Below are 25,673 nucleotides of genomic sequence, written 5' to 3' on the forward strand. Positions count from 1 at the left end.
CAGTTTAGGAAACTGAGGTTAAATTACTTGCCCTGAGTCACATGGCTAGTAATGATCTGAGGCTAGATTTAAACTCCTTTGGAAAGGGCAGCTAGGTAGCATAGTGGATAGAGGGCTGGCCTTGAAATCAGAAAGACCTGAGTTCAAATGTGGCCTCAGACACTTACTGTATGACCCTGGGCAAGTCACTTCACTCTGTCTGCCTCAGTTTCCTCATCTATAAGATGAACCAGATAAGGAAATGACAAACTGCTCCAGTGTCTTTGCTGAGAAAATCCCAAATGCGGTCATGAAGAATCAGACATAACTGAATAACAAATTTCTTTGGGAAAGGGGCCTGGTATCATAGACAGAGAATTAGGACCAGGGCAGAGAATAGCCAAACACCTTGCCCTTTGTATCTCAGTGTAAGCACAGTACATAGTGAGCCCTTAATAATTGCTTGTTGACTGAATGACTGACCAAGCAGGCAGCTGTGAGGAAAAAGGTTAGGCTAGCCACTGCCCCAAGCCGAGAGCACCTGACCCATGGACTTCCACTGGCTGCCTAGGGCAGGCCTCTTATTCCTGAGTCCCTGGGAGACAGTCGGCTTGGCTGAACCTCAATGTGCGCTGCTTGTACCTGTGGAGAAGGCAAAACTATTTTGCTCCTTCTTGGAAATGAGGACTCCCTCATCTCTTTTCTCTGTACAGGTGAAGAATATCCGCAGGGTGCTCAACAGAACTGAGAAGCCCAAAGGCCTTTATCCCAACTTCCTCAGCCCGGTCAGCGGCAGCTGGGTCCAACGTACGTAGTGTAATCCTCTGGGATGTGGGCGTTTGCTGAAGAAGGCTTCTGGGTTTGGGGCTGCTTCTGCTGTTTTACTAGTGATGTTACTAATCATGACCAAGAGTACTTAGCTAGTTATGACAAGTAATAACTCTAATGGCAGCTGGGGATAGTAGGCAGAGAAATGGCCTTAGAGACTGAAAGACCTGGATTCATGTACTGGCTGACATATACTGGCTGAGTGACCCTGAGCAAGTCACTTAACCTCCTAGGAGCCCAGGTAACTCTCTACAAGGACAAATTTTAGTAAAGATGCTGACCTGCCTTGGCAAAGGGAATGTCCTTACTGGGAGGCCCCTTTAACCTGAAAAACCACAGGTCTAGTGCAAATAATTATTTCTAGCTAGCATTTATAGAACATTTAAAGATTTGCAAAGCACTTATCTACAAATGTCATCTCATTTTATCCTCCCAACAACACTGAGAGGTTGTGGAGTGAAGAGTTATTTATATCCATCTATCTATAGATATACAATTAAGATTACAATTAATATAGATATACATTTTTACATATGAGAAAACTGAGGTAGACAGAGGTTAAATGATTTGCCCAGGGCCATACATTTTAAGGTTTGCAGAGGGCTTTACATATATTAATCCATTTGATCCTGCATGCAATTATTCCCATTTTTACAGATGAGGAAACTGAGGCAAATAGTAATTATGTGACTTGCCCAGAGTCACCCAGTTAATCTCTGAGAGTAGATTTGAATTCAGGTCTTCCCAATCCAGGCTCAGTATCAGTGTGCCATCAAGCTGCTTCTAGTAACATTAGTAGCAAGGATTGGGACTGGGAACTCCCAGATGAGGAAACCTCCTCCACCAGTGCAGAGTAGCACCTTCTCTGTAACTTTTTATCTTACAGAGTTGCCCAGAGTACTGAAAGACTAAGATACTTGCTCAGGGTTACATAGTCATCATGGGTCAGAGGCAGGACTCAGATCCAGGTCTTCTTGACTCTAAGGCTAGCTCTCTATCCACTACAAGAACCTGCTTATAACAGTAATAAGAATAGTTCATATTTCTACTTTATGGCACTTTTGTCATCATGTTTGAGCCTCATCATTGCCCTGTGAGAGTACTCTCCTAGGCACAAGGGGCTTCTTTGGTACATAGACAGCTTCAATGCTTTGTTCCTGCTGCATTCCTAACCTACTACCAGTCATATCTCCTGCCTCTCCATCTTCTACTGCACCAGGAAGCCTCCATCCATAGGGCAACAGCCCTCACAAATGGGGGATGATTGATTCAAGCATCGCCCATCATCTCCCCTTTTTACAGTCCCCTACTGAAGCTATAGCCCCCTATGAGCCTGAGAAATCCTGCCTTGGTTTACAAAGAAGGGTTCCTCCACCCTTCCTTATCTTTCCCCTCTCTAGGTCAAAGTGATAGAAGCCCAGAAACTGAGGGCCTCAGGACCTCTCCTGCCCCCTGGCACCTGCAGTGCTTGCCAAGTTTCCTATAGGATGGGCACCGACATCAGACTCTAAAAACAGGGAAGCTTACAAAGTCGATAAAAGCCACTTTCACTTGCAGGGGTTATGGCCTGAGGGCCACTTGGGGAGCTTTCAACAATTGGAACAAGAACAGATTGTGTTTGGCTGGTCCTGTCACTCCTAAGTCCCTCTGAGGGGGGATCAGCTTAGGCCAGGGAAGGATGCTTTGTCTGGCTCTGCACATCTGGTACATTATTGCCATGGAACAGATGTTCAGTGACAAAAGAGTGTGATGAGGGACCCAGAGTGCAGAAAGAACCCGCAGGCATTGGGCAAAGGAGGGGAACAGGGTCAGGCTATGGAGCCTGAGGGCTGGGGTTCAAATCCAGGTTCTGATAACTTCTTAGCTGTGTGATCTTAGGCATATCATATAACCTCTCCAGGCCCATTTTCTCATGTATAAAATGAGAGGTTCAGTGGAAAGAACTCTGGGTTTGGAGTCCAAGGACCTGAGTTTGAATCCAGCCTCTGTTACTTTACTCTCCCTGTGACCTCAGCCAAGACTCTCTGCTTTGGATCTGTTTTCTCATCTGTAAAATGAGGCCATTTGATTATAATAATCTCTAAGGTCTCTTACAGTTCTAGCTCTGTAAGTTATGATCCTATGTGGGCATTCTTAACTTAGGGTCTATGGATCAATGGATGGTTGGTTAATGGTAATGGTGTGCCCATATAAGAAAAGGTGCTGTGCTGTTTGAGCAAAGCAGAACTGAGACAGCACAAAGTAAACACAGGATGTGCAAATTTGGAATATCCACCCCAAATATTCACACGGAGTATCTGTGCCCAACTTGTGGTAGAGCATTCTGAGCTTGTATTGGTCTGATCAGCTACTGTTGGACGCACTAAAATTCCACTTTACAATGGTGATGTCATTTTGGTCGTCTTCGAAGATGAAGGACAATAACCATCACCAACTGAAATTTAGAATATTCTTTAATTGTGACAGTAAGCAACAAACATTCCGAGAAGACTCCACAAGCCTGCCCAAGGGGTCCTAGACACAAAGAGGTGAAGAACCCCTGGATTAGATGATCCCTTAGAAGTTCCCTTCTAGACTTCAATCCCATGCTCCCAGAAGGTGAGGCAGGCTCTGTCATTACTAGCTTCAGCCATATTTCCCTTTTAATTTCTCTCTGTACGTTATACTGAGAAGCCTGGACACTCTCCTAGATTCCAAGTCCTAGGTGAAGAGGGCATAAGAGACCTTCCAATCCTCTTCCAACATAATCAGGAACCCCCTGCAAAGGGCACAGCCAGGTAGTGCAATGGAGAGAGCACAGAACTTGAAGTCAGAAAGATGGAGTTCCAATCCTGCCTCAGACACTTATGGGGCAAGTCATATAAAAAAAAAATCTCCGTGCCTCAGTTTCCTCATCTGTAAATATGAAAATAATAATAGTGAGATAACAAGTGCGTTAACATACATGAAGTACTTTGTAAACCTGAAAGTGCTATATAAATGCTAATTATTAATATTATCTCCTCCGACAAGTAACTGTTAAGACTCTATATGACAAGGAACTTGCTACCTTTTTTCAGGCTGCTCAGCAATACTGGTCCTACCACCAAGGGAGAGTTAATAAAGAATGGAGGACTTTCCAAAATGAGTAAAGAATGAGAACCGCAAAGGGCAAGGTATTTTCAAGACAGCCTTGCAAATAAGCTGGAATATCCATGGAAAGTCAGAATTTCTGCCAAAGAAGGGTCATCTTTAGACATGTATATAGGGTGTGCTGGGCCCCTTTGGGGGCACAAGGAAATGCAAGGCTTAGACTTCCTCCCCAGCTCCCTGCTCACTGTCTGGTTGGTAGAATAAGATATTTATACCTGATAATTAAAAACAGAAGACAGGATGTGCTAAGTGCCCAATGGGCAGGAGCCAGTGCTAGGACGGCTGAGAGGAAGCAGCAGTGTGGACTGGGATATTATGAAAATAATTCCTGGAGGAGATGGGCCTCGGACTAGAAGCTGCCAAAAAGTGGACTTTCCATCGGAGGAGAGAATGAAATTGAAGGAGCAGTTTAGTCATTTCTCCTGTATGTATCTTCTTGGCATGTAGGTTTTACAAATTATTTTTGTGAAACCTGTGGCAGGTCATGAAATCTCTGAGAACAGTTGGGCAGCCTCTAAAATAGAGGTTCTTAACCTGAGTTCCATGAATTTTAAACATTTTTAACTCAACATAGCTGGTTTCCTTTGTGATCCTCTGTATTCTATTTTATGCATTTGAAAACAACATTTTTGAGAAGAGATCCGTAGACTTTATTGGTCTGCCAAAAGGCAGATCCATGACATCAATAAGGTTAAGAATCCTTGGCTCTGAGATTATAACTCATCTAGAGAGGGGCAGGGATGGGGGGAGGGGAGAACTTTAGAACCTGTCTGCTCCAACTCCTCATTTTATGGATTAGGAACTGAAGACCAGGGATGACTTGTCCAAGGTAATGCAGAGCATACATGTCAAAGCTAGGGTCCTCTAAGTTCAAAGTCAAAGGGCTTTTCCTGTGATGCCAGGCAGAATCTGCATTAGCGAAGGAGTTTCCTCAATAGAATTCTACCAGCCAATGAAATAAATTGGGATTTGTTTCTCTCGCCCCCTAAAAGAATCATCATTATTATTATCTTACAGGGTGTCCCAAAAATTTTAATGTATTCTTGGGCTTTAGTAAGTTTAAAAGTGCTCAGAGATTTTTGAAACAGTTGAGAGAAAGAGAGAGAGAGAGAGAGAGAGAGAGAGAGAGAGAGAGAGAGAGAGAGAGAGAGAGAGAGAGAGAGAGCTGGAAATCCTTGACTTTGAGGTGATATTTGAACCTATGAGAACTGATAAGAAAAAGAGTGCAGGTGTCAAGGGAGGAGAAGAGGGCCCAGGCCAAGCCCTGAGGACCACCATGGTTAGAGCAAGGGAGATAGGTAATGGTGACCATCAGAGGAGTCTGGGAAGGGACAATAGGAAGAGAAGTGGGAGGTAGCAGCCTCACAGGAGCCAAGGAAGGAGAGAGAGAGAGAGAGAGAGAGAGAGAGAGAGAGAGAGAGAGAGAGAGAGAGAGAGAGAGAGAGAGAGAGAGAGAGAGAGAGAAGAGACAGAGAGAGGCAGAGAGAGAGGGAGAGAAAGAGAGGGAGAGAAAGAGAGGGAGAGACAGAGATGGAGAGACAGAGACAGACAGAGAGATGGGGAGAGACAAAGACAGACAGACAGATGGAGAAAGAGAGAGAGAAAGAAAAAAGAGAGAAAAGGAGGGAGGGAGGGAAGAAGAGAGAGTCCAGCAGGAAGAGTATGTAGTCAGCAGTACCTAAAGCTGTGGGAGGTCAAGGTGGATAAGGCCTGAGACAGGCACTGAGTAGAGTGGTTGAGATCTAGTGAGGTGGGGGAGGGGGAGTCAGAAGGCAAATTGCAATAGATTAAGAAGTATGTAGATGGTGAGAAAGTAGAAGCAACTGATGCAGATAATTATAGGGCACATTTATGTAGCACCTACTATGTGTCAGGCCCTGTGCTAAGAGTTTTGCTTATCTCCTTCAGTCCACCCTGGGAGGTACAAGTTGTTATTATCCCCATTTTACAGTTGAGAAAACTGAGGCAAATAGTGGTTCAGTGACTTGATCAGGGTCACCTGGCTAGTAAGTGCCTGTGACAAGATCTGAAGTTGATTCTTCCTGACCCTGGGTGCCCTTTGCCACCTGCCTGCCCCTCAGCAGCCTGAAGATGGGAGGGGAAGATAAAGGGGTCAGCTGCTGCTGGAGCTGAGAGGGGGCGTGAGGCAGGGCAGGCACAAGACCTGGCCTGGGCCAGCATGTCGGCCACCCATCCCTCAGAGTCAGAAACAAAGGATGAGTAGGTGACTGATAACAATGAGACAGAGATTGAGCTGAGGGACAGGGAAGGGGAAGAGGGAGCTCCCAGAGAGGCTGGCCTCTCATTGCTGATTTGATAAAGGAGGAGTTGGAGATCCCAAGTGGCTGCATGACTCTTCCTGGGTTTCATTCCAAGTCTTCTACCTCCATATGCAGTGATCTCTTCACTAACGGTGGATAGGTGGTACAGTGGATAGATCACCAGGCCTGGAGTTGGGAAAACCTGAGTTCCGATCTAGCCTCATCCTCACTAGCCTGGTGACCCTGGACAAGTCATTTACCTTTGTTTGCCTCAGTTTCTTTATCTGAAAAATGGAAATAATAACAGGGCTACCTCCTAGGTTGGTATGAAGATCCAATGAAATAATGATTGCACAGAGCTTAGCATAGCAGCAGGCACATAGTAGGTGCTGTGTGAATATCAGCTATTATTAGAGTGCCGCCTATGTGCTCCAAGGCCTTCCAGTCTGACTCTTCTCTATTCTGAGGCACCTTCTCTCTTGAAGTCTGTGTTCACTTACAACATTCTATTTGAAGGGTCTCTGCAGCAAGACTCCTTCCAAATCTGATGTACATCCATCTCTGCTGCACATAGGACCACAGATTTAGAGCTGAAAGAAACCCCAGAGACAACCTGGTCAAATTTCTTCTTTTTACAGATGGGGAAACTGAGGTCCAAGGAAGACAAAATTACTTTTCCAAGGTCACACAGATGCAGGCTTTGAACTCAGATCCTCTGACTCCAGTCAAAATTCTCTCCACTATATTATGCTGCCTCCCTTCAAACAGTCTGTGTTCTAAGATCCCTTCCAGCTCTGACATCCTGTGTTCCGAGGGCCACCCCCCCAGCTTTGACATTCTGTGTTCTAAGGCCCTCCCAGCTTTGACATCCTGAGTTCTAAGGGCCCTTCTGGCTCTGACATTTTAATTTTCTCTTAGTGGAATGGGCGATTTCCTCATCTATAAATGACATAATAGCACCCATCTTCCAGAACACTGGTCATCAAACGAGACAAGAGGTATGAAAGTCCTTTGAAAACTGCAGGCCTCACAGAGTGTTACTGAGGCTTCTCTGCAGTACTTGAAACAGGAAGCAGCTCCTCTGGGGTCCCTGAAGGACCTGAGAACTGTGAAGTTCTTTGCATATCCATGAGGCCAAGAGGTCCAGAAATTATGCAAAAACCACATAACAAAGCAGAAAGAGTATTTTTAAACCAAAGCATGGCCTGCTGCCAGATCCTCGAGCGCTGGGAGAAAAGGGATGGTCTGAATTACTGATGATGGTCCACAAGAGGAGACAAGTTCAAGAATTGTGGCTTCTCTTAATTTGCAGGACACTGATGATAAGGAGATAAAACTCTTTTGCCCTTGGTGTTAGCATAAAGCCAGTGCCTCAGACCCCCTGAGCAGGGAGGGCGGCCCAGGTCTAAACAGTTACCTTTCTTTCCATATCCAAGAGGAGACCTCCTGCAGGGAATCGTAATTCCTCCTCATGCTGTGCTGAGAGTGCCAGGCTGGGTGAAAATCTGCTATGCACAGAAAATTGTTCTCCATTAATAAAATATGAGGCCTGTTGGTTGGCAAGGAACAGGCATATAGTTATGGATTAAGGGAAAAGGGCATTGGTCATGGGAGCCAAAACACCCAGGTTTGAACCCCCCAGCCCTGATATCTTCCAGCTAGGTGTGTCCCTGGGCAAGTTAAGAAGCTTTGGCTTCCTCATCTGAGAAGTGGGCACAGCGATACCACAGAGCACTGTTGTTAAAACAGTATTCTGTAAACCTTGGAAACACTCGACTTGGGAGGTGTGGCAGAGTATCTGAAAGGGCCCTTTGAACAGAGAATATCAGAACTGGGAGGGACCTTAGAACACAGGATGTCAAATTTAGAAGGAATTTTAGAACATGGAAGTCAGAACTGGGAGATAATTTTAGGAATCACCTTATCCAACCCTGTAATTTTTGAGATGAAACTGAGGTCCCAGAGAAAGGAAAGTTACTTATCCAAGTCAGTGCTGGGACCAAGTTCCTAGCCCTCCTCTCTCCCTAAGTCTCAGTCTGGCCTCTTTCATTTCAGGCTGTTCTCAGAATGCTGGTCCTGATGCCTCCACAGTACCAGTTGCTTCATCCTGGGAACTGCAGCCTAAGAGAAATGGGGAGAGGGAGGGATGAAGCATTGATACAGACCAGGATGGTGGGAAGAGGGATCCAAACCAAGCTGACCAGGCAAGAGAGAGTCAATTCACAGGGGGCCCCCCCACTGCACTACACTGCCTACTGTCCAAGGAGCTAACATTATTTAGGGGCCCTAAGGTTTGCAAATTGCTTTAACAAATATTATCTCATTTTCCTCCTTACAACAACCCTGAGAGTTAGAGGCTGTTATTATCCCCATTTTATAGATTAGGAAAACTGAGACATAGCAAGTGCTTGTGTAGGGCCCACACAGTAAGTGTCTGATGCTGGATTTGAACTCAGGCGTTTCCAACTCCAAGTTCAGTGTTCCATCACTCTTCCTAGCTGCCTAGAGATGGGGGGGAGGGCAGAGCCCAATGGCAGAATGGCACCAAGAGAGTGAGTCTGCCCGGAGAACTGCACACAGTAGGCGCTTACTAAATGCTGATTGTGCCAAACTGGCACAAGAGCTTTTTTTCACCTCCAGTAATTCCATTTATTCTGATTTGCTTAATTTAAACACTGGTCTTTTCTGAAGTCTTTGCACTGGAGGGTTTAAGTGACTAAATTAAGTCTCATTTGCACATCTTTAGCCATTTATGAACCTGCCCAGCATTAATTACCATGTATGTCATCGAGTAATAAAAGTCTCTGAACTCTCTAACCATCTGATTATGTTTAAAAAAAAAAACACAGCTCATTTACACTTAATAACTGGAAGGCCCTGCTCCACTCAGATGATTTATGTCCCACTTTGGAGCGGGCCTCTGCACATTTGGCCCAGATAATGGTGAACAGCCGGCCAGCGATGGTCATAGAATTAAAGAATCTCAGTGCTTGGAGACTTACCTCAGAGGGCACCCAGTCCATCTCCTAAGTCAGCATGAATCCCCACCACAACACACCCAACAGGCAGCGTCTGCATTCTGCTTAAAGACCTTGAAGGACAGGGAACTTAAAGCCACCTTGAATTCATTTTGTTTGTTTTTAGTATGGGAGTCAGGAAGACCTCAGTTCAAATACGGCCCTCAGGACACTTGCTAGCTGGGTGACCCTGGGCAAGTCACTTAACCCTGTTTGCTTCACTTTCCTCATCTGTAAAATGAGCTGGAGGAGGAAATGAACAAACTACTCCATGGGGTCACAGAGAGTCGGACCTGACTAAAATGACTGAACAGGAACAGTGACAACAGTCTATACACACATATTGGTTATTTTCTCACCTGATGGGATGTGAGCTCCCTTCAGGAACTGTCTGTTTCCCTTTTGTTTCCCTTTCTATGCCAATCACCGAGCACCTACCTGGCGTGGAGTAGGGGCTTTAATCAAGTGCTTGTCAGTTCACTCTTCTAATGGGTTTTGTTGTTAAATTGAGCTGAAATCTGCTTCCTTCTAAGTGACCTTGCTCTAGAGCTCAAAGACAGCTCAGAGGCTGAACACCCTGAGGCCCAGAGAGGAGACTTGCCAAGGTCAGCCAGTATGGGTCAGAGGCAAGATTTGAACTCAGGCCCTTAGACTCTAAAAAACAATAAATATTCTTTATACTGAGTTGCAGTGTTCACCCACTGGTTCTTATGCCCTGTTCTGCCCCCCCAGAGTAGGCCTCAGTGTATTTTCACACAACAACTCCTCTTCCAGTACTTGAAAATAGAGACCATATGCCCCTCAAAAGAACTTCTCTTCTCCAAGCTCACCCCCCAGCCCTTCATCACTCCTGATATGGCGTGGTCTCTGGTCCTCTCAGAGTCTCATTCAGCCTTCTTCATTCTTTCAAAATCCAATTCCTTCCTTCCTTTCCTCTCTCCTTCCTTTTCTCTGTTTCTTCTACTTTCTTCCTCCCCCTTTTTTCTTTCCTTTTTCTTCCTTCCTTCCTTCCTTTCTTTCTGTCCCCTCCCTCTCTCTTTCTTTCTCTTTCCCTTCCTCTTTCCTCTTTCCCTCCTTCCCTCCCTCCCTCTCTTTCTCTTCTTTCCTTCCTTCCTTTCTTTCCTTCTTTCCTTTTCTCTTTCTTCTTCCTTTCCTTTCTTCTTCTTTCTCTCCTTCTTTTCTTCTTTTCTTTCTTTCTTTCCTTCCCTTCTTCCTCCTTCCTTCCTTCCTTCCTTCCTTCCTTCCTTCTTCCTTCCTTCCTTCCTTCCTTCCTTCCTTCCTTTCTCTCTCTCTCTCTTTCTCTCTCTCTCTCTCTTTTTCTTTCTTTCTTTCCCTCTTCCTTCTTCCTTCCTCTTAACCGATTAACTCCACACTGGCCTTCAGCCCCCACACCAGAGCTCTGTGCATGGGAGGCTGCTTTGGGCTGCCTGGCCAGTTGCATGGTAACCATTTTTGTGCCTCCTCTCTCCTCACAGACCATGTCTCTATTGGAGGACTCGGGGACAGTTTCTATGAATATTTGATCAAGGCCTGTTGATGTCAGCCAAGACAGACATAGAAGCTAAAAATATGTACTATACCGCCCTTGAGGTAAGAAGCTGGTTCTGTCCTTTTTGTAACAGGTTGGTAATTAGCTGCCTACAATAGCCAAATCCTAGAGCTGACAGGGATCAGAGAGGTCATCTAATCAGTATCCTGGGTACCACAGGGACTTTCCCATGTCCTGAGGGAGATAAGCCAGACTCTTTTCCTAGGGTTTTATCACAGGTGCAGGGCAGGCGTGCCCCTCCCACTGCCACTGGGGGTCCCAAGCAAGGCAAAGAGCACAAATCTGCCTAGAAAGAGAAAATACAGATGCTCATTGTTCCTCTGGAAGCACCCCTCCCTCAGGCCATGCACTAGAAAAGAGACACAAAGATCAAATGCATGATGGATGGATGGAAGGAAGGAAGGAAGGAAGAAAGGAAGGAAGGAAGGAAGGAAGGAAGGAAGGAAGGAAGGAAGGAAGGAAGGAAGGAAGGAAGGAAGGAAGGAAGGAAGGAAGGAAGGAAGGAAGGAAGGAAGACAGAAAGAAAGAAAAAGACATTAAGGACTTTCTTACTATGTGTTCAGCACTGCTCTAAGTGCTATAAATACAGATACAGAACTGAGACAGGCCTCGCTCTCAAAGAACAAACACTGGAATGAAGAAGACAAGAGCCATGGTGGCCAAAGGCCGCTGAGTGGTGGCCAGTGAAGGGAGTTTTGGCCCAGGAAGTCCCAGGGTCAGGGGCTGATCCTAGACAGTACAGTACTTCCTTTCATTTTCATTGATTGAGTTTCTGGTGCAAGTCCCCTTCTCCCCTATTCTACAGAAGAAGAAACAGCAGTTAAGTGACTTCAGCTCACAGGATGCTAGATTTCAAGCTGGGAAAGACTTTAGAGGTAATCTGTCCATTTTTAACTATGAGAAGATTCAAGCCCAGAAGAAAAAGTGACTGAAGATCATGGGATTCTAGATTTAGGACAGACTTTAGAGGTCATCAATTCGTTGTACAGATGAGGAACCCAGGGCTCAGAGAGGGTAAGTGTCTTTGTACAAGGTCACACAGGTAAGAGGTGCTCTAACTGGCATTTGAACCCTGGTCCTTTGACTTAAAATCCAGTGGTTTTTTCCACACTACCACTATTTCTGCCCAAACTCCTGAGTCTTGCCCAGGTCTCTCTCTTGCCCTTTGAATAATTCATACCACTCAAAGGCACCAAAGTATGGCCAACCTAATTGTGTGCCAGCACCTGATATTAGCCCTTTCCTTCCTTAATGTGCCATGTAACTGGAAGTGTCTGCTTTAGTGGAGAGAAAATTGCTCAGGGTGTATTTTTCCTTGTCCACAAGACTCTCTTGTAATTGAAGGGCTAACAGCACCTTCCCAAGGGGTAAAACCTCCTTACAACATCCCTGAGAAGTCCTCATCCAGCCTTTGTTTTCATGCCTAATGATGGAGAACTCCCTCCCTCCAAAGACAGATCTTTCTACAGTGAGACAGTTCAGACTATTAGGAAGTTTGTGGTTGATTATCGCTGATTTGTTGTAGTTCAGATGTTTCAGTCATGTCTGACTCTTTGTGACCCCATTTGGAGTTCTCTTGGCAGAGATACTGAAGTGGTTTGCCATTTTCTTCTCCAGCTCATTTTACAGATGAGTAAACTGAGGTACACAGGGTGAAGTGACGTGCCCAGGGTCACACATCTAGTAAGTGTCTGGGATATAATTTGAATTCCAAAAGATGAGTTTTCCTGACTCCAAGCTAGATGCTCTAGCCATTTCACCACCCAACTGTCCCTATCTCCAGTTTACCCTGCAGTTATCTTGTTTGTGCATAATTATTGGCATGTGTCTCCTACTTAGACTGTATTTTGAGGGCCAGGACTTCCTTTTGCCTTTCTCTGTATCTTTTGCACTTAGCACAATGCTGGGCACATAGTAAGTATTTAATAAATGCTTGTTGAGTGGCTAACTGAAACTGCCTCTCGATGCTCCTGGTCTTGTCTTGTGGGACCAAGCAGAACATAGTACAGTAGAAGGAGAAAGCTCTTCTTTGGAGTGAGAGGATCTGTGTTCAAATGCTATCTCCATCACTACCTGGGTGAGGAATCACTTAATTTCAATGGGACTTGATTTTCTCATTTGTAAAATGAACGAGTTGGATTAGAGATACCTTAGGGGTCCGGTGGATAGAGTGCTAGACCTGGAGTTAGAAAGATTTTAATTCAAATCCTGCCTGAGATAGGAGCTAGCTGAATGACCCTGGACAAGTGGCTTAACTTTTCTCAGCCTCAGTTCCTCCATCTGTAAAATGGAGCTAATAAGAATACCCACTTCACAGATAAGATAAGAAGGTGTATAAAGCACTTCGCAAATGTTAAAGTACTATTTAAATTCTAGCTTTTATTATTAGAGGGACTTGATAACCTCAAAGGTCTTTTCCAGCTGTAGAGGTAGGATTCCTGTTCTATAGGACATGTCACCCATTTAACACTTGGAAGACAGTGATCATCTAACCCTTCAGGAGGTCACACTGCTAGGCTGACTATCCCCAGCTCATACTCCAGGAAGGAATTTAGGAAGGGAGTGAGCAGTGATGAGTGGCCTAGACTAGCAGAGACCTAGACCTCTAATCTCATACCAGTGATAATGGATTTGCCTTTCTTTGCATGCCCAATGCTACTTAGCACGGTGCCTAGAACATAGTAGGCACTTAGTAAATGCTCCTTGGCTCATGTGCTCTGTGTGTGCATATTTAAGCATGTGTTGGACTCCAAAGGGACACGCTACAGCTGAGGGCAGCTGTGTTTCCTGTCCTCAGGGAGCTTATAGGCCAGCATGAGACACAGGATAGAACAAGCCCATATTACAGAGTCCTGTGACCCACTATACCAGTGACCATGATAGGTTGCCAAGAAAGTGATCAATTAGTCCCTTCTCTCAAGGTGTTTACATTTTATTAGAGGTAAAGGTAGGGTGGGGGTGGGGAACAATACAGAAATGGGAGATATAGCTTGTACCTAGATGGGTATGGTATGAGGTACAGAACAATGAGGGCAAAGGAAAGAGTCAAACCAAGTTCTAGAGGAATATTTAGGAGGAATAAATTCCTGGTAATGTAAGGGCCCAAGGTAAGCAGCACAAAGGAGGGGATGCCAACTCCAAATCTTGAAGAAGGATTCTGAAAAGCAGAGGTCGAGGGGAAGCTCATTCCAGACAGGAGGGCACAGCCTTTACAAAGGCTGGAGATGGTGCATCCAATTTGGGTCATTGGACAGGAGCTTTCCATTCTGCCTGAATTCCCCAAATGCTGAATTTCACTGACTTCCTTTCCTCCTCCTTCAGTGGCGTGGTGATAAACCATGGCTTATGAATGGTAACGTTGCCAATTTTGAGCCCTTCATTTGTATTCTAAGCAAATTCAGACTTTGCCTTGTAACTTCTAGCTCCTAAAAATAGTTTTCCCAAAGAGGCAGAAGAGAAGGCCTCTATGTGACAGAAGTGTCGACAGTAAGACCAGGTCTCTTCATCACTGGATCCTCAGAAGGACTTTGCATGTGGCTTGCTCCTTCTTGGCATTTCACCATCCATTTCAGACAGTGCAGTTTGGCTGGAACACAAAGGACCCCTCAGCACTTTCTAGCTATAAAATCCTACATGCATTAAAAATAGGGTAGGGTTTGGAGTCTGAGAATCCAGGTTGGAATCTCAACTCTGCCCCCAACTCCACTGTGGAGAGAGTGCTTCCTTGCATTGGTCCATGGTTTCCTCCTTTGTAAAAAGGAGAGGGCTGGACTGAATGACCACTAAAGCCCCTTAGAATTCTAAATCTGTGATTTTAAGTTCATGAGCATTTGGGGACCCATTAAGTTTGGAACAGAGCTTTACCATCAGTCAGTTCTTTCCGCTAATGGCTTCAAAATGGGTCCAGAGGCCCTAGTTTCTCCTAATAGAGGAAAAACACTTCAAGGTGAATCCACAGATTGGCTATGAACTGCTCCCAGCAGCCAAGCTATTGGCTGATGGTTTGTCATCAGAGTCTGAAGCTGGTAAAGGCACAGGCAGGCTCTTTCTGGGGGTGAGTGGGTCACATATATCTGGGCTTGGTTCATTGTTATTTACTGAAATATACTAAACAATTGGCTTCCCTCTCCTTCTTTTCATACCCCTTTTCCCATGACCCCCTCCATTTTCCTGGGCTCCTCTAAACTCTCCCAATTTCCTTTCAGGCAATAGAAACCCACTTGCTACAGAAATCCCAGGAGGGACTGACCTACATCGCTGAGTGGAAAGGGGGTGTCCTGGACCATAAGATGGGACACTTGGCCTGCTTCTCTGGTGGCATGATCGCCCTGGGGGCTGAGGATGCAGAAATGGGGAAGAGGAAGCATTACATGGAGCTTGCAGCTCAGATCACAAAGACGTGTCATGAGTCTTATATCCGCACAGGTAAGGCCTTGAATGTGAGAGAGAGATAGACAGATAGGGACACAGAGACAGAAACAGAAAGGAGGAGACAGAGGGAGGGAGGGAGGGAGAGAGGGGGAGAGAGAGAGAGAGAGAGAGAGAGAGAGAGAGAGAGAGAGAGAGAGAGAGAGAGAGAGAGAGAGAGAGGAGGGGAAGGGAAGGAGGGGAGAGGAGGGGAGGGGGAGGGGAAAGAGGGGAGGGGAGAGGAGGAGAGGAGAGGAGAAGAGAGGGGAAGGGAGGGGAGGGTCAGCAGCTATGAGTAAGAGGTCAGCATTAGGAAGGACTTTCAAGTCCTTCACAATAGTGAAAAAGAAGACTGTAATATTTTAATTAGATTTTGTTTCATGGTAGGTCTGTAAGATTATGTGGGCAGGAAGGGAAGGAGGAGAAAGGGTCAGAAAAGGAGAGAGAGAAAGATGGACATAAATAAATGGAGAGAGAAGAAGGAGAAGGAGGAGGAGGAGAAGAAGAGTTAGAAAAATGTACAGAAAGAGAGGGAAAAGCAATAAGAAGGAAAGAAAGAGGCAGGGAACATCTCTGTAAACCACAAGGAGAGGCTTCCTTCAACATCCTGGAATTACAAGGCCCCCAGTGCCAGCCTCCCAGGATATTCCTCCTCTTTAAACCAAAGCCCCTTGATGAGCCACCCCCAGTCCTCATCTCATTCACTGAACTGAGATAAGCCCCAAGGCCAATGAACAACTGATACCTTTTCTTAGCTGGAGGTCCTTACCACCTTTCCACTCTGTCCCCAACCCATTAAGGAGGCCAACTCCCCACCCCAAAAAAGTTAATAGTAGAGAAATGCCTTGAACATACAGCAAATGGGAAGCAGACATTCCCCTCCAGCAGTGAGGGCCAGGTCAGGGCGCCATAGCTGAGTCTCCAGTTATAATTTGAAAGAGATCAAAGTCTCAGGCTTAAGCTTTCATCATCTTTCTCTGTCAATGATGTCCCCAGCAATAAAACCTGTGATTCCCTGGAGCACTCATCCTTGTTCCTCCTTAACCACATAAATTTTGGCTGGGCAGCCAATGTCTCTCCCCCCCCACCTCCCTCTCCAGCTCAGAAACTCTGATGGAAACCGTTCCTCTGGCACAGCCTGAGATGAGAAATCTCAGGGGGGCTGGAACCTTTCCATTTCAAGTGCACCTGCATTTTTCACAAAAGATGCACAGCCCAGAGATGAAGCAAGTTGTTGTGGGAAGAACACTGAACTCAGTCAGAGGACCAGGATTCAGATCCTGTTTCTCCCAATTACTAACTGGATCACCTTGAATTAGATGCTAAACTTCTCTAACCCTCAGTTTTCTCATCTGTAAAATGAGAAGGTTGGACTAGATGATCTCTAAGGCTTCTTCCAGCTCTGACCTTATATGGGCTTGCATTTCACTTAGCTCTGACATGCTCTGTTCTAAGGCCTGTCTGAGCTCTGACGTTCTGTATTAACAGGCCCTTCCCAGACTGGCTTTTCTATATTTATAAGAACACCTCCCTCCTCAGCTTTGATACTCTGTGTTCTAAGGCCTCTCCCAGTTCTGATATTTCATGTTCTAAAGTCTTTCCCACTTCTGACATTCTGTATTCCAAGGGGTCTCCCAGCTGTGACATTCTGTGTTCTAAGGGCCCTCCCAGCTCTCACATTCTGTGTTCTGAGGACCCTCCCAGCTCTGACATTCCGTGTTCTAAGAACCCTCCCAGTTCTGACATTCCATGTTCTAAGGGCCCTCCCAGCTCTCACATTCCATGTTCTAAGGGCCCTCCCAGCTCTGACATTCTATGTTCTAAGGCCCACTCTGGCTCTAAGTGCTTTGATCCTAATCCATCCAGAAAATCTAAACTCTCTTAGGAGCAAGCTTAAAAATGATTCACTTCATATAGTTGAGTCAGGGGGTTGCTGAAGTTTAAGTGCCTCCAAGATCATCAATACAACTCCTTATTTAGCATCTGAGTCCCTGGTAAATGAAAAACTCTAACCAGGGCCATATAGTAGTATCCTGGCTGAAGCCCAGAGACCCATTTCCATTGCCTGGTTGCATAAAGCAGGCTGGGTACATAGGGGATCAGTCCTTGTTGTGCTCTGGGGCTTGGTTCTATGCCCCAGAACAAGGTTTTTATTAGGACCCATGAAGGTACAAACCATTTGTGTGTTTGTGCCAAGGTTTCTGAATCACTTTCCCAGGCCTCCACTCCCATCTCCCAGACTAGAGTTACTGCTGAGGCTCTGAGGGAAGGCCCCCCTGATTTTCAAGTAATGATAGGTTGCTTTGAATGAATTTGAATACCAAGAAATGGAAAAAGTCAGAAAAAGTCAAGTGCCACCTCCTCCCCTACTAACAGACACAAGGGAAGAGGGATTCTCTGAGACCTTGACTGTCTATTGTCCCTTGATGGCCCTTCTCCTCACCTCAGCATCCCCCCTGGGCTATCCCACTGTGGCCTAGAAGATACTGCACCTCCCCTCTTCATGCCTTAGCTTCCCCATTTGCAAATGAGAAGGAGGATTGGAGCAGAATATTTCCCAAGCTCCCTTTCCCCTCTTAACATTTTGTGATACTAAGAAGGTTAAAACTAGATGACTGCCATCATGCCTTCCTGCTTGGAGATCCTATTCCTTCTACATAGGAATCTGGCAAGATCCTTGTTTCTCACTCCATCCATAGTATTTTCAGGACCACCATGACCATTCCCTGTTGTATGTTGTCTTCCCCTTCCAAAGCTCCTTCCATTAGGGAAAACAATTTGGAACTATCCTCCCAAAGCTCTGTAGCTGTACATATGCTTTGACTCAGTGATACCACTACTATACTCCTAAAGAAATCCTAGGAAAATGAGAAGGACCCATATGTACAAAAACATGGATAGCAACTCTTTTGTGGTGACAAAGAACTGGGAACTGAAGGGATGCCCATCAATTAGTGAGTGACTCAGCCAATTATGGTAGGCGAAAGTGATGGAATATCATTGTGCTGTAAGAAGCAATGAAGGAGGTGGTTTCAGAAAATCCTTGGAAGACTTTTATGAATTGATGCAAAGTGAAGTCAAAAGAACCAGGAGAACAATTCATAAAATAACAGTAATATTGCAAAGACAACTTGGAAAGTCTGATCAGTTCAGTAACTGATCACCATTCCAAAGGACTTTGGATGGAACAAGCTACCCATCCCATAATAGAGAAATGAGAAACAGTACTCAGGAGTGGGGAGCCTACAGCCTCAAGGCCACATGTGGCCCTTTAGGTCTTCAAGTGTGGCCCTATGACTGAATCCAAATTTCACAGAGCAAATCCCCTTCATAAAAGAATTTGTCCTATAAAATTTGTACTCAGTCAAAAGGTCACACCCAAGGACCTAGAAGGCCATGTGTGGCCTTGAGGCTGCAGATTCCCCACTCCTGGATTAGGCCATCACCTAGAGAAATAAGAAACAGAGTACAGATTGAGGCCTGCATACACACATGTACACATGCGCACATACACGTGTGTGTATGAGAATGTATATGTACATTTCTCATGAATAATGAAGGAATTTTGTTTTCTTGACTATACATGTTTTTTAATTTTTTAGTTAATTATTTTTAAAATGATGTAGGCTACTTGAGGGTAAGAGCTTGCTTCATACTAGCATTCCCAGTGCTTGGCTGCTGGGTGGTGCAGTGGATAAAGTATAAGCCTAGAATCAGGAAGACCTGAATTCAAATCCAGCCTTAGGAACTTACCTTGGCTTGCCTCAGTTTCCTCATTTGTAAAATGGGAATCACAGCAGCCCCTGTCTCCCAGGATTGTTGTGAGGATCAACTGAGATCATTGTAAAGCACTTACCACAGTGCCTGACATATAGTAAGCCCTATATAAATATTAGTTATTATTATAATTGACACATAATTAGCTTTTAGAAGTGTTTTTTACTCATTAATTCATTTGGTTACTCTCTTGGCAAAAGGATCATAGGACTTAGAGCTGGAAAGGACTTTAGAGAAGAGTACACTGCAAACAGACTAGCTGTCAGATAACCCTGGCAAGTCACTTCCCTTATCTGAGCCTCAGTTTTCTCATCTGTACAATGGGAATGGTGATGTCTGACTACCTATTTCACAGGACTGTGGGGAGGACAATAATTAGTAAACCTTGTTGCTCTGTAAAAGTGCCAGCTGAAAGCATCATCTTGTCTGGCCCTCCTCATTTTACAGAGGGTGGCCTTGAAACCCAGAGAAAGAAGACTGTTCCCCCAAATCACATGGCTAGTGGGGAACAGAAGCAGCCAGGCTTGGAGCCCCAGGCTTCTGACTGCACATACAGGGTCCCTTCCTTTCCAATGAACCTTTACCTTCATCTGAACAAATTCTCTGCTGAATTGAATAGAGAAGGAAATACTGGGGGAGAGGGGTGCTCAGGATGGGGCAAGGGAGCTGTCTGACTTTGAAGAGAGATTCAATATGTTTCTCTTGACCTCAGGGGGCAGAACCTGAGCCTCGAATGAGATTTGACAAGGGGACAGTTTGGGCTTGACGTCTATATTTCCTGACCATAAATTGTCCATGAGTGGAATGGGCTGCCCAGAGCAGTAGTGACCCCCTGGAAGTCTTCAGGCAAAGGCAGGATGGCTGTTTGTGGAGTGTGTTAGAGAGAGGGTCTCTCATTCATGCCAAGACTGGGCTGGGTGGTCTCAGTCTCCTACAGCTCAGAGAGTCAGGGACTAGGATCCCTGAATTTCAAGGCAAATGACCATAACTAATTGTCCCCCTCAGACACCAAGCTGGGACCAGAAGTGTTTTGGTTTGATTTTGGGAGTGAAGCTACAACATCCAGCCCGAGTGAGAGCTACTACATCCTTCGGCCAGAGGTGGTAGAAAGTTACATGTACATGTGGCGCCTGACTCATGACCCCAAGTACCGCCAATGGGGCTGGGAAGTTGTTGAGGTAAGAGTGGAGCAAGATCTGTGAGTGCTCATGGAAAGGTGTGACCTACCCCCATCCCCGACCTGTGAGTCTCATCTTGCTGCTACCTTGTGTGACTTCACAGACTTTTGAAATATAAGCAAAAGCTATTTTATATAACTTTTATAAGCATATATATGTATTTATATAACATAAAAAGTTCATAGTTGAATGAATATTCAAATAATAAATTGTTAAATTCATAATAAAAAAGGAAAAAATGTAAAAAAAAAAAAAACAACAACAAGGAGGGAGTAAAGGAAACTAGATCCCTGGACAGTAGATACTTCCAGTTTCATAAAGGCCCAAAACACGCTGGTGGGAGATGAGCATATTCTACTCTCCTCTACTCTGATTTAATTTAGGAACAAGGGAATGGAAGGGGCATTAATTAAGTGCCTACTGTACACCAGGCACTGTGTTAAATGCTTTAAGCCCATTTTACAGTTGAGTAAACTGAGGCAAACCAAGATCGAGTGGTTTGCTCAACATCACCCAGCTAGTAAGTGTTTGAGGTCAGATTTGAACTCAGGTTTTCCTGACTCCAAGTCCAGCTTTCTCTCCACCCATTGCACCATCTGCCTCAGAGCTAGAGTGTGCTGGGCTCGAGAGTCATGAGCTCTGCTGTTTCTTCTTGGAGCCCTTCTTTTTTCTCTGTAAAACATATCTTCTTGCCTCATTGGGTTGTGAAGAAAGCATTAAGTACTGTAGAAATGGCAGTTGTTGCTCTTTTCATTGAGAGACATGGGGAAAATTGTGCTGGTCTGGGTATCAGGAATCCTGGGCTCAGATTTCCCTTCTGACATTTTTCAACTGGGCAAACCTGGCTTTCCAACCTCTGTGTACTCTCTTGTGCCTCCCTTTCATCTCCTGTGAGATGGAGATACTAATATTCACCCTATCCACGCCCCAAGATTGTTGGGAGGAAGGTCTTTTGTAAACCTTATTAAAGCACTATGGGAATTTGGGATTGTTATTGTTATCACCATCATCACCACAGTGATTATATAAGCAAGACCTTCCTGGTCTGTGACCCGTACGGAGCTGAAAGATATGTCCCATCAAGTACAATTGTATTGGTAGCACTCCTGAAGATATTGAGGTAGGGTAGAGCTGATCTGGAGTGGGGTCACAGATCCTGTCCCTGGAGGGGCAGTCTTATTTGCTAAGTCCAGAGGAAGGTGACTAGGATGGTGAGGGGACTTGAGAATCCATTAAAGGAAGCATTCATGTTTAGCCTAAGGAAGATAAGGCTGGAGGTGGAGGTGGGCAATGATCATTTTCTTTAAGTTTTTAAAGGACTGTTATATGGAGCAGGAATTCATCTTGTTCTGTTTGGACCAAAAAAGCCCACATGTTGTTTCCCCAGAAGAATGTCAGTTCCTCGAAGGCTAACCTTGTTTTACTTTTGTCATTGTATTCTTAAGATCTAGCCTAGTGCCTGACACACAGTAAACCCTTCATAAATACTTGATTGATCCATCCTGTCAGTCATAGGAAACAAGGTCAGGAAATACTGAAAGACAGACTGCTTTAAGTGTTCAGAATAGACATGTAGAAATATGGCAGAAAGGGGTCCGGGGTGACCTGGGAGACAGGGGAGCGGGCAGAGCAGACCCTATACAATAGGCTGAGGAAATTACTGGTGGGAGTAGAAAGAGCAGCAGAAATGAGGTGGCAGAGAAACCTTACCTACCTGTCCAAATTGGAAGGGAGGGGACAGGTAATCCCATCTGTTTCTTGCTTTACTAGTATTTCCTTGAATGATAAGGTCACTTCAGATAAAACTGGGAAGATTCAGCATCAGAAACCCTGTGGTCAAGTTTAGACTTGGCTGCTAACTTGATATGTAACCTTTGACAAATCATCTACCCTCTCTGGGCCTCAGTTTCCTCTTCTGTAAAATGAAGGTAAAGTATCTCTAAGGACCATTGGAACTCTAGAATGCTTCATAAACTTGAAGTCCTATGTGAATGTCTTATATCCTCATCAGTTAAAGAGATTTTCTGATCTAGAATTGACCACTGCTATGAGTACCTATGCAGGACTTTCACTCTCCACTGTTTGTGACATGCTAACATTCCCTTCCTTTTTTCTAGGCTCTAGAAAAATACTGTCGGACAGAAACAGGCTTCTCCGGGATCCGAAATGTTTATACTATGTTTCCTGAGCACGATAACATGCAACAAAGTTTCTTCCTGGCAGAGACACTAAAGTAAGTCCAGGTCTTTTGGAAAATGCTCCTTCCTTCTCTCTAAGAGAAACCAAAGGTATTTGCTCAGAGATGGTTGGGGCTTGGAGCAAATTACTTGGAGTCTCTTTCTCTCAAAGCCATAACTAGGCCAAGACCACAGGGACTTTGACCCCTAGGGTGCTGACAACATCTGGCTCTAGGATTAAAAAAAACAACTGAATTTAGCACCTACTTAGCAAGAAGAAGTGGTTATAATGGATGGATCTCCATCCTCCATACTCCTGGTGAGTTTCGCCAAGGCTGACCCTAGTTTGCTTCCTTTCTGGGAACAGTCTCATGGTGCCCTGGACTTCTTAGGGTTTCTGTTTTCCTGTAAGGAGATAATGTCTCTCCACTCCCTCCACCTGGTCTTGTGTCTCGAGGTCTGACAGACAGCTCTCTCTGTCCCAAGTTTGAGGTCACCCTCCTATGTCAGAAGTGCTGGTTACACGTGGGTCCTCTCTTCCCTCCCCTTCCCCTTGCATTTTATGGAAAGTAAAATTGGATTGAAATGAATACCCACAGCAATCTTAAAGGGAGAAAAAAGTCATCAGAAGGCACCAGGCATCCTGTGGTGGGGCTAGGAAAAGAGGATGGGGCGTTTCCTTAGTGATGGCTTTGTTAGGGGGTAGGGCTGAAGGAAGGATTTATGGACCATACATACATACATATACATATGGACATAAATACATATACATATACACATACATACATATATATGTATACCTTTACTGGTGGCATTTTCTTGTACCACCAACTGCTAGTAGAGATCTCTGGGTCTCAGTTTCCCCATCTGTAAAAGGAAGAGATTAGACTAGATGATTCACAAAGGCTCTAGTATTCTGCCACCTTACATTATTGACTGACCACCTATCTAGGGCCTCCCAAAATTGAATCTGGAGTGACCCAGGTTAGTGTCTGAAGTGGGAGTTGAACCAATGACTTTCCCAACTCCAAGTCCAGTGCCCTGTGGGACCAGAGGGTCTCTGAAGTACCTTCCAACCCTTGGCATTTTGTGATTCTATAACTTCAGTCATATTTTAAGAAAATAAATCTCATAGACTGGAATGGGGAGGCTGGAAGTCAGGAGATTAGGTCAGTGATCCCAGAGCGGGGTGCTGCGAACGTTGGTTGACTTTGGGGATCGTGGTTGACTTTGATTCTAGCCTGGATGGGAGGCCCCACCCCACAGTGTTCTGTTTGGAGAAGATACAATGGGGAGTAGTGCCCCTGGTGGTCTGGGAGACACAGTTTCTAGCTATCTTTCAGAACAGTTGGACCCCTTCACCATGTCCATAAGCTCCCCGTATTTTCAGCCCTGGGCCTACACATGTTGACACTTCTTTAACTCTGGACAACAGCTTCCAGTTTCCAATGCACTTTTATATCCAGGAGCTCAATCTGGGAAGGAGGCAAAGTCCAAGTTCTTGTCACCACTTTACAGATGAGAACACTGAAGGGCAAGGTATTTGCCCAGAGGTCATTTGGGTTGTTGGATTGTAGGCTGCCTCCAAACTTCCAGTCACCATGCTGGTCTAGCTAGTTCTCCTCACCTCTCTCCACTGCTAGTGGGATCAGGAGCTTTGTAGCATCCATTCTTCTAGGATGAAAAACTGACAGTTTCTTCCCATCCATCCCAATGGTATACAGGTACCTATATTTGCTGTTCTCTGAAGATGATCTCCTCTCCTTGGAAGACTGGGTGTTCAACACGGAAGCCCACCCACTCCCAGTGGGCCACATACACAGTCCAGCCAGAGCTCACTAGCCCCTGCCTCTGGACTGCCGCCATCTTTGCCCCCAGGGTCTGGGCATCCCCACCAAGATCTGCTTTTCAAGGAAGAATTGGGTCCACGTTCCCAACTCAGACAGACATTGGGTGGGGCAAATTCCTTGGACAGGCATCTTCTTTTCCTCTGTGAGGAACCACGCCGACCTCAAGGCGAGACCTTGGTCAAAGGCCATTCAGTACACAGACCATGGACATTCCTTTCTACAGAGAATTTCTATGAAACCCACTGACTTTTCATTCCAGGGGCCAGAAGGAGGAGAAGCCAACTATGAGAGAGGGCCCTTCTCCCCTCCTTCTCATTCTGTCTTATTTTATCTTTTTTTCCCCCTACACAGTTGGATTTTATTCCCATTTATAATCACCATTTTCAATATGATGTTCTTTTTTATGTAATGTCATCACGATAAACTGAGTCAGCCACTCTCTTCTCCCATCTTGGCCCCATTTTATATATTTTCTGTGCTTTTTATCCACCATTTACCATTAATTTCCATTCATGTCACCTGGCTCTCAGATCTGGGAGAGAGGCTGCCTCTGCTTCTCAAGGTGAAACAGAATGTTGTCAATCACTGGCCCTCTCTTCCCTGCTACCCATGAACCGGAATAAATGAGCTTGTGAAATATGGACCATGGGTGGGTTGATCATCCAGCATCGAGGCCCAGGGAACCCCATGCTGTATTATTGTCTGCAATAAAAATTGATTTAAAAAATGCTTTTAGCAAGTGTGTGATCAGTGACCTCTGAGGACATATTTTTTTGATATGCTGTGGTAGCAGGGAGGTAAGCCTAGATTCTCAAAGTCTCAGCCAGTGGGTCTTCCTAACTCTGAGACCAGCCTTCTTTTTGATGTACCACATGCCCCACTGCAAAAGAAATGCAAAGTAGGTTTTTGGACAGTACTAGCTGTTGGGGGATCAGGGCAGGCCTCCTCTTTTGGTGGGTGATGCTTAAGCTAAGCCTTGAAGGGTGCAAGGGAATCAAAAAGCAGAGTGAGGCAAGGAGGATGGGCATTCCAGGTATGGGAGACTACAGCTAGTGTCTAGCCATGACAGATGATGTATAGGGACCTCCTCAGATAGGGAATGACTGAAGAAAGTATGGCATCTGGGTATAAAGGATATCATTGTACTCTAAGAAATAACCAATGAGACACATTCAGAGAAAGATAGGAAAACTAGTATGAAATAATGCAGAGAGAAGAAATGGAAGCAGGTGAACAAGGACTGCAATTATGTAAGTAATAATAGTGGCTAACATTTAAATGTACTTACTATGTGCCAGGCATTGTGCTGATAAGCACAGCTCTATCTCGTTTGTCATGATAACTGTGGAAGGTGGTGCTATTATTATCTCCCATTTTATAAAGAAGAAAAGTGAGGCAAACAGAGATCAAGTGACTTGCCCAAGGTCACCCAGCTAGTATCTGAGGCTGGATTTGAACTCTGGTTTTCCTGAATATTTAGTGACCCAGTGCTACCTAGCTTTGTTGTTGTTGAGTTGT

At 45.1% G+C, this 25,673-nt stretch overlaps 1 protein-coding gene across 1 annotated transcript in view; it reads left to right on the forward strand.

Moving 5' to 3' along the window:
• The window catches only part of MAN1C1 (mannosidase alpha class 1C member 1), a 214,019-nt gene extending 189,125 nt beyond the window's left edge, over nucleotides 1-24,894 (forward strand). Inside the window, 7 exon segments of the mRNA XM_072609372.1 lie at nucleotides 693-786; nucleotides 10,693-10,746; nucleotides 10,749-10,807; nucleotides 14,972-15,191; nucleotides 19,956-20,128; nucleotides 22,246-22,361; nucleotides 24,030-24,894. Coding sequence (XP_072465473.1) covers nucleotides 693-786; nucleotides 10,693-10,746; nucleotides 10,749-10,807; nucleotides 14,972-15,191; nucleotides 19,956-20,128; nucleotides 22,246-22,361; nucleotides 24,030-24,147 — 834 coding nt within the window. The 3' untranslated portion in view covers nucleotides 24,148-24,894.
• Nucleotides 24,895-25,673: the final 779 nt, after the last annotated feature.

This window comes from Notamacropus eugenii, chromosome 5 (genome assembly GCF_028372415.1).
Source record: "Notamacropus eugenii isolate mMacEug1 chromosome 5, mMacEug1.pri_v2, whole genome shotgun sequence".
Classification (NCBI taxonomy): Eukaryota; Metazoa; Chordata; class Mammalia; order Diprotodontia; family Macropodidae; genus Notamacropus; species Notamacropus eugenii.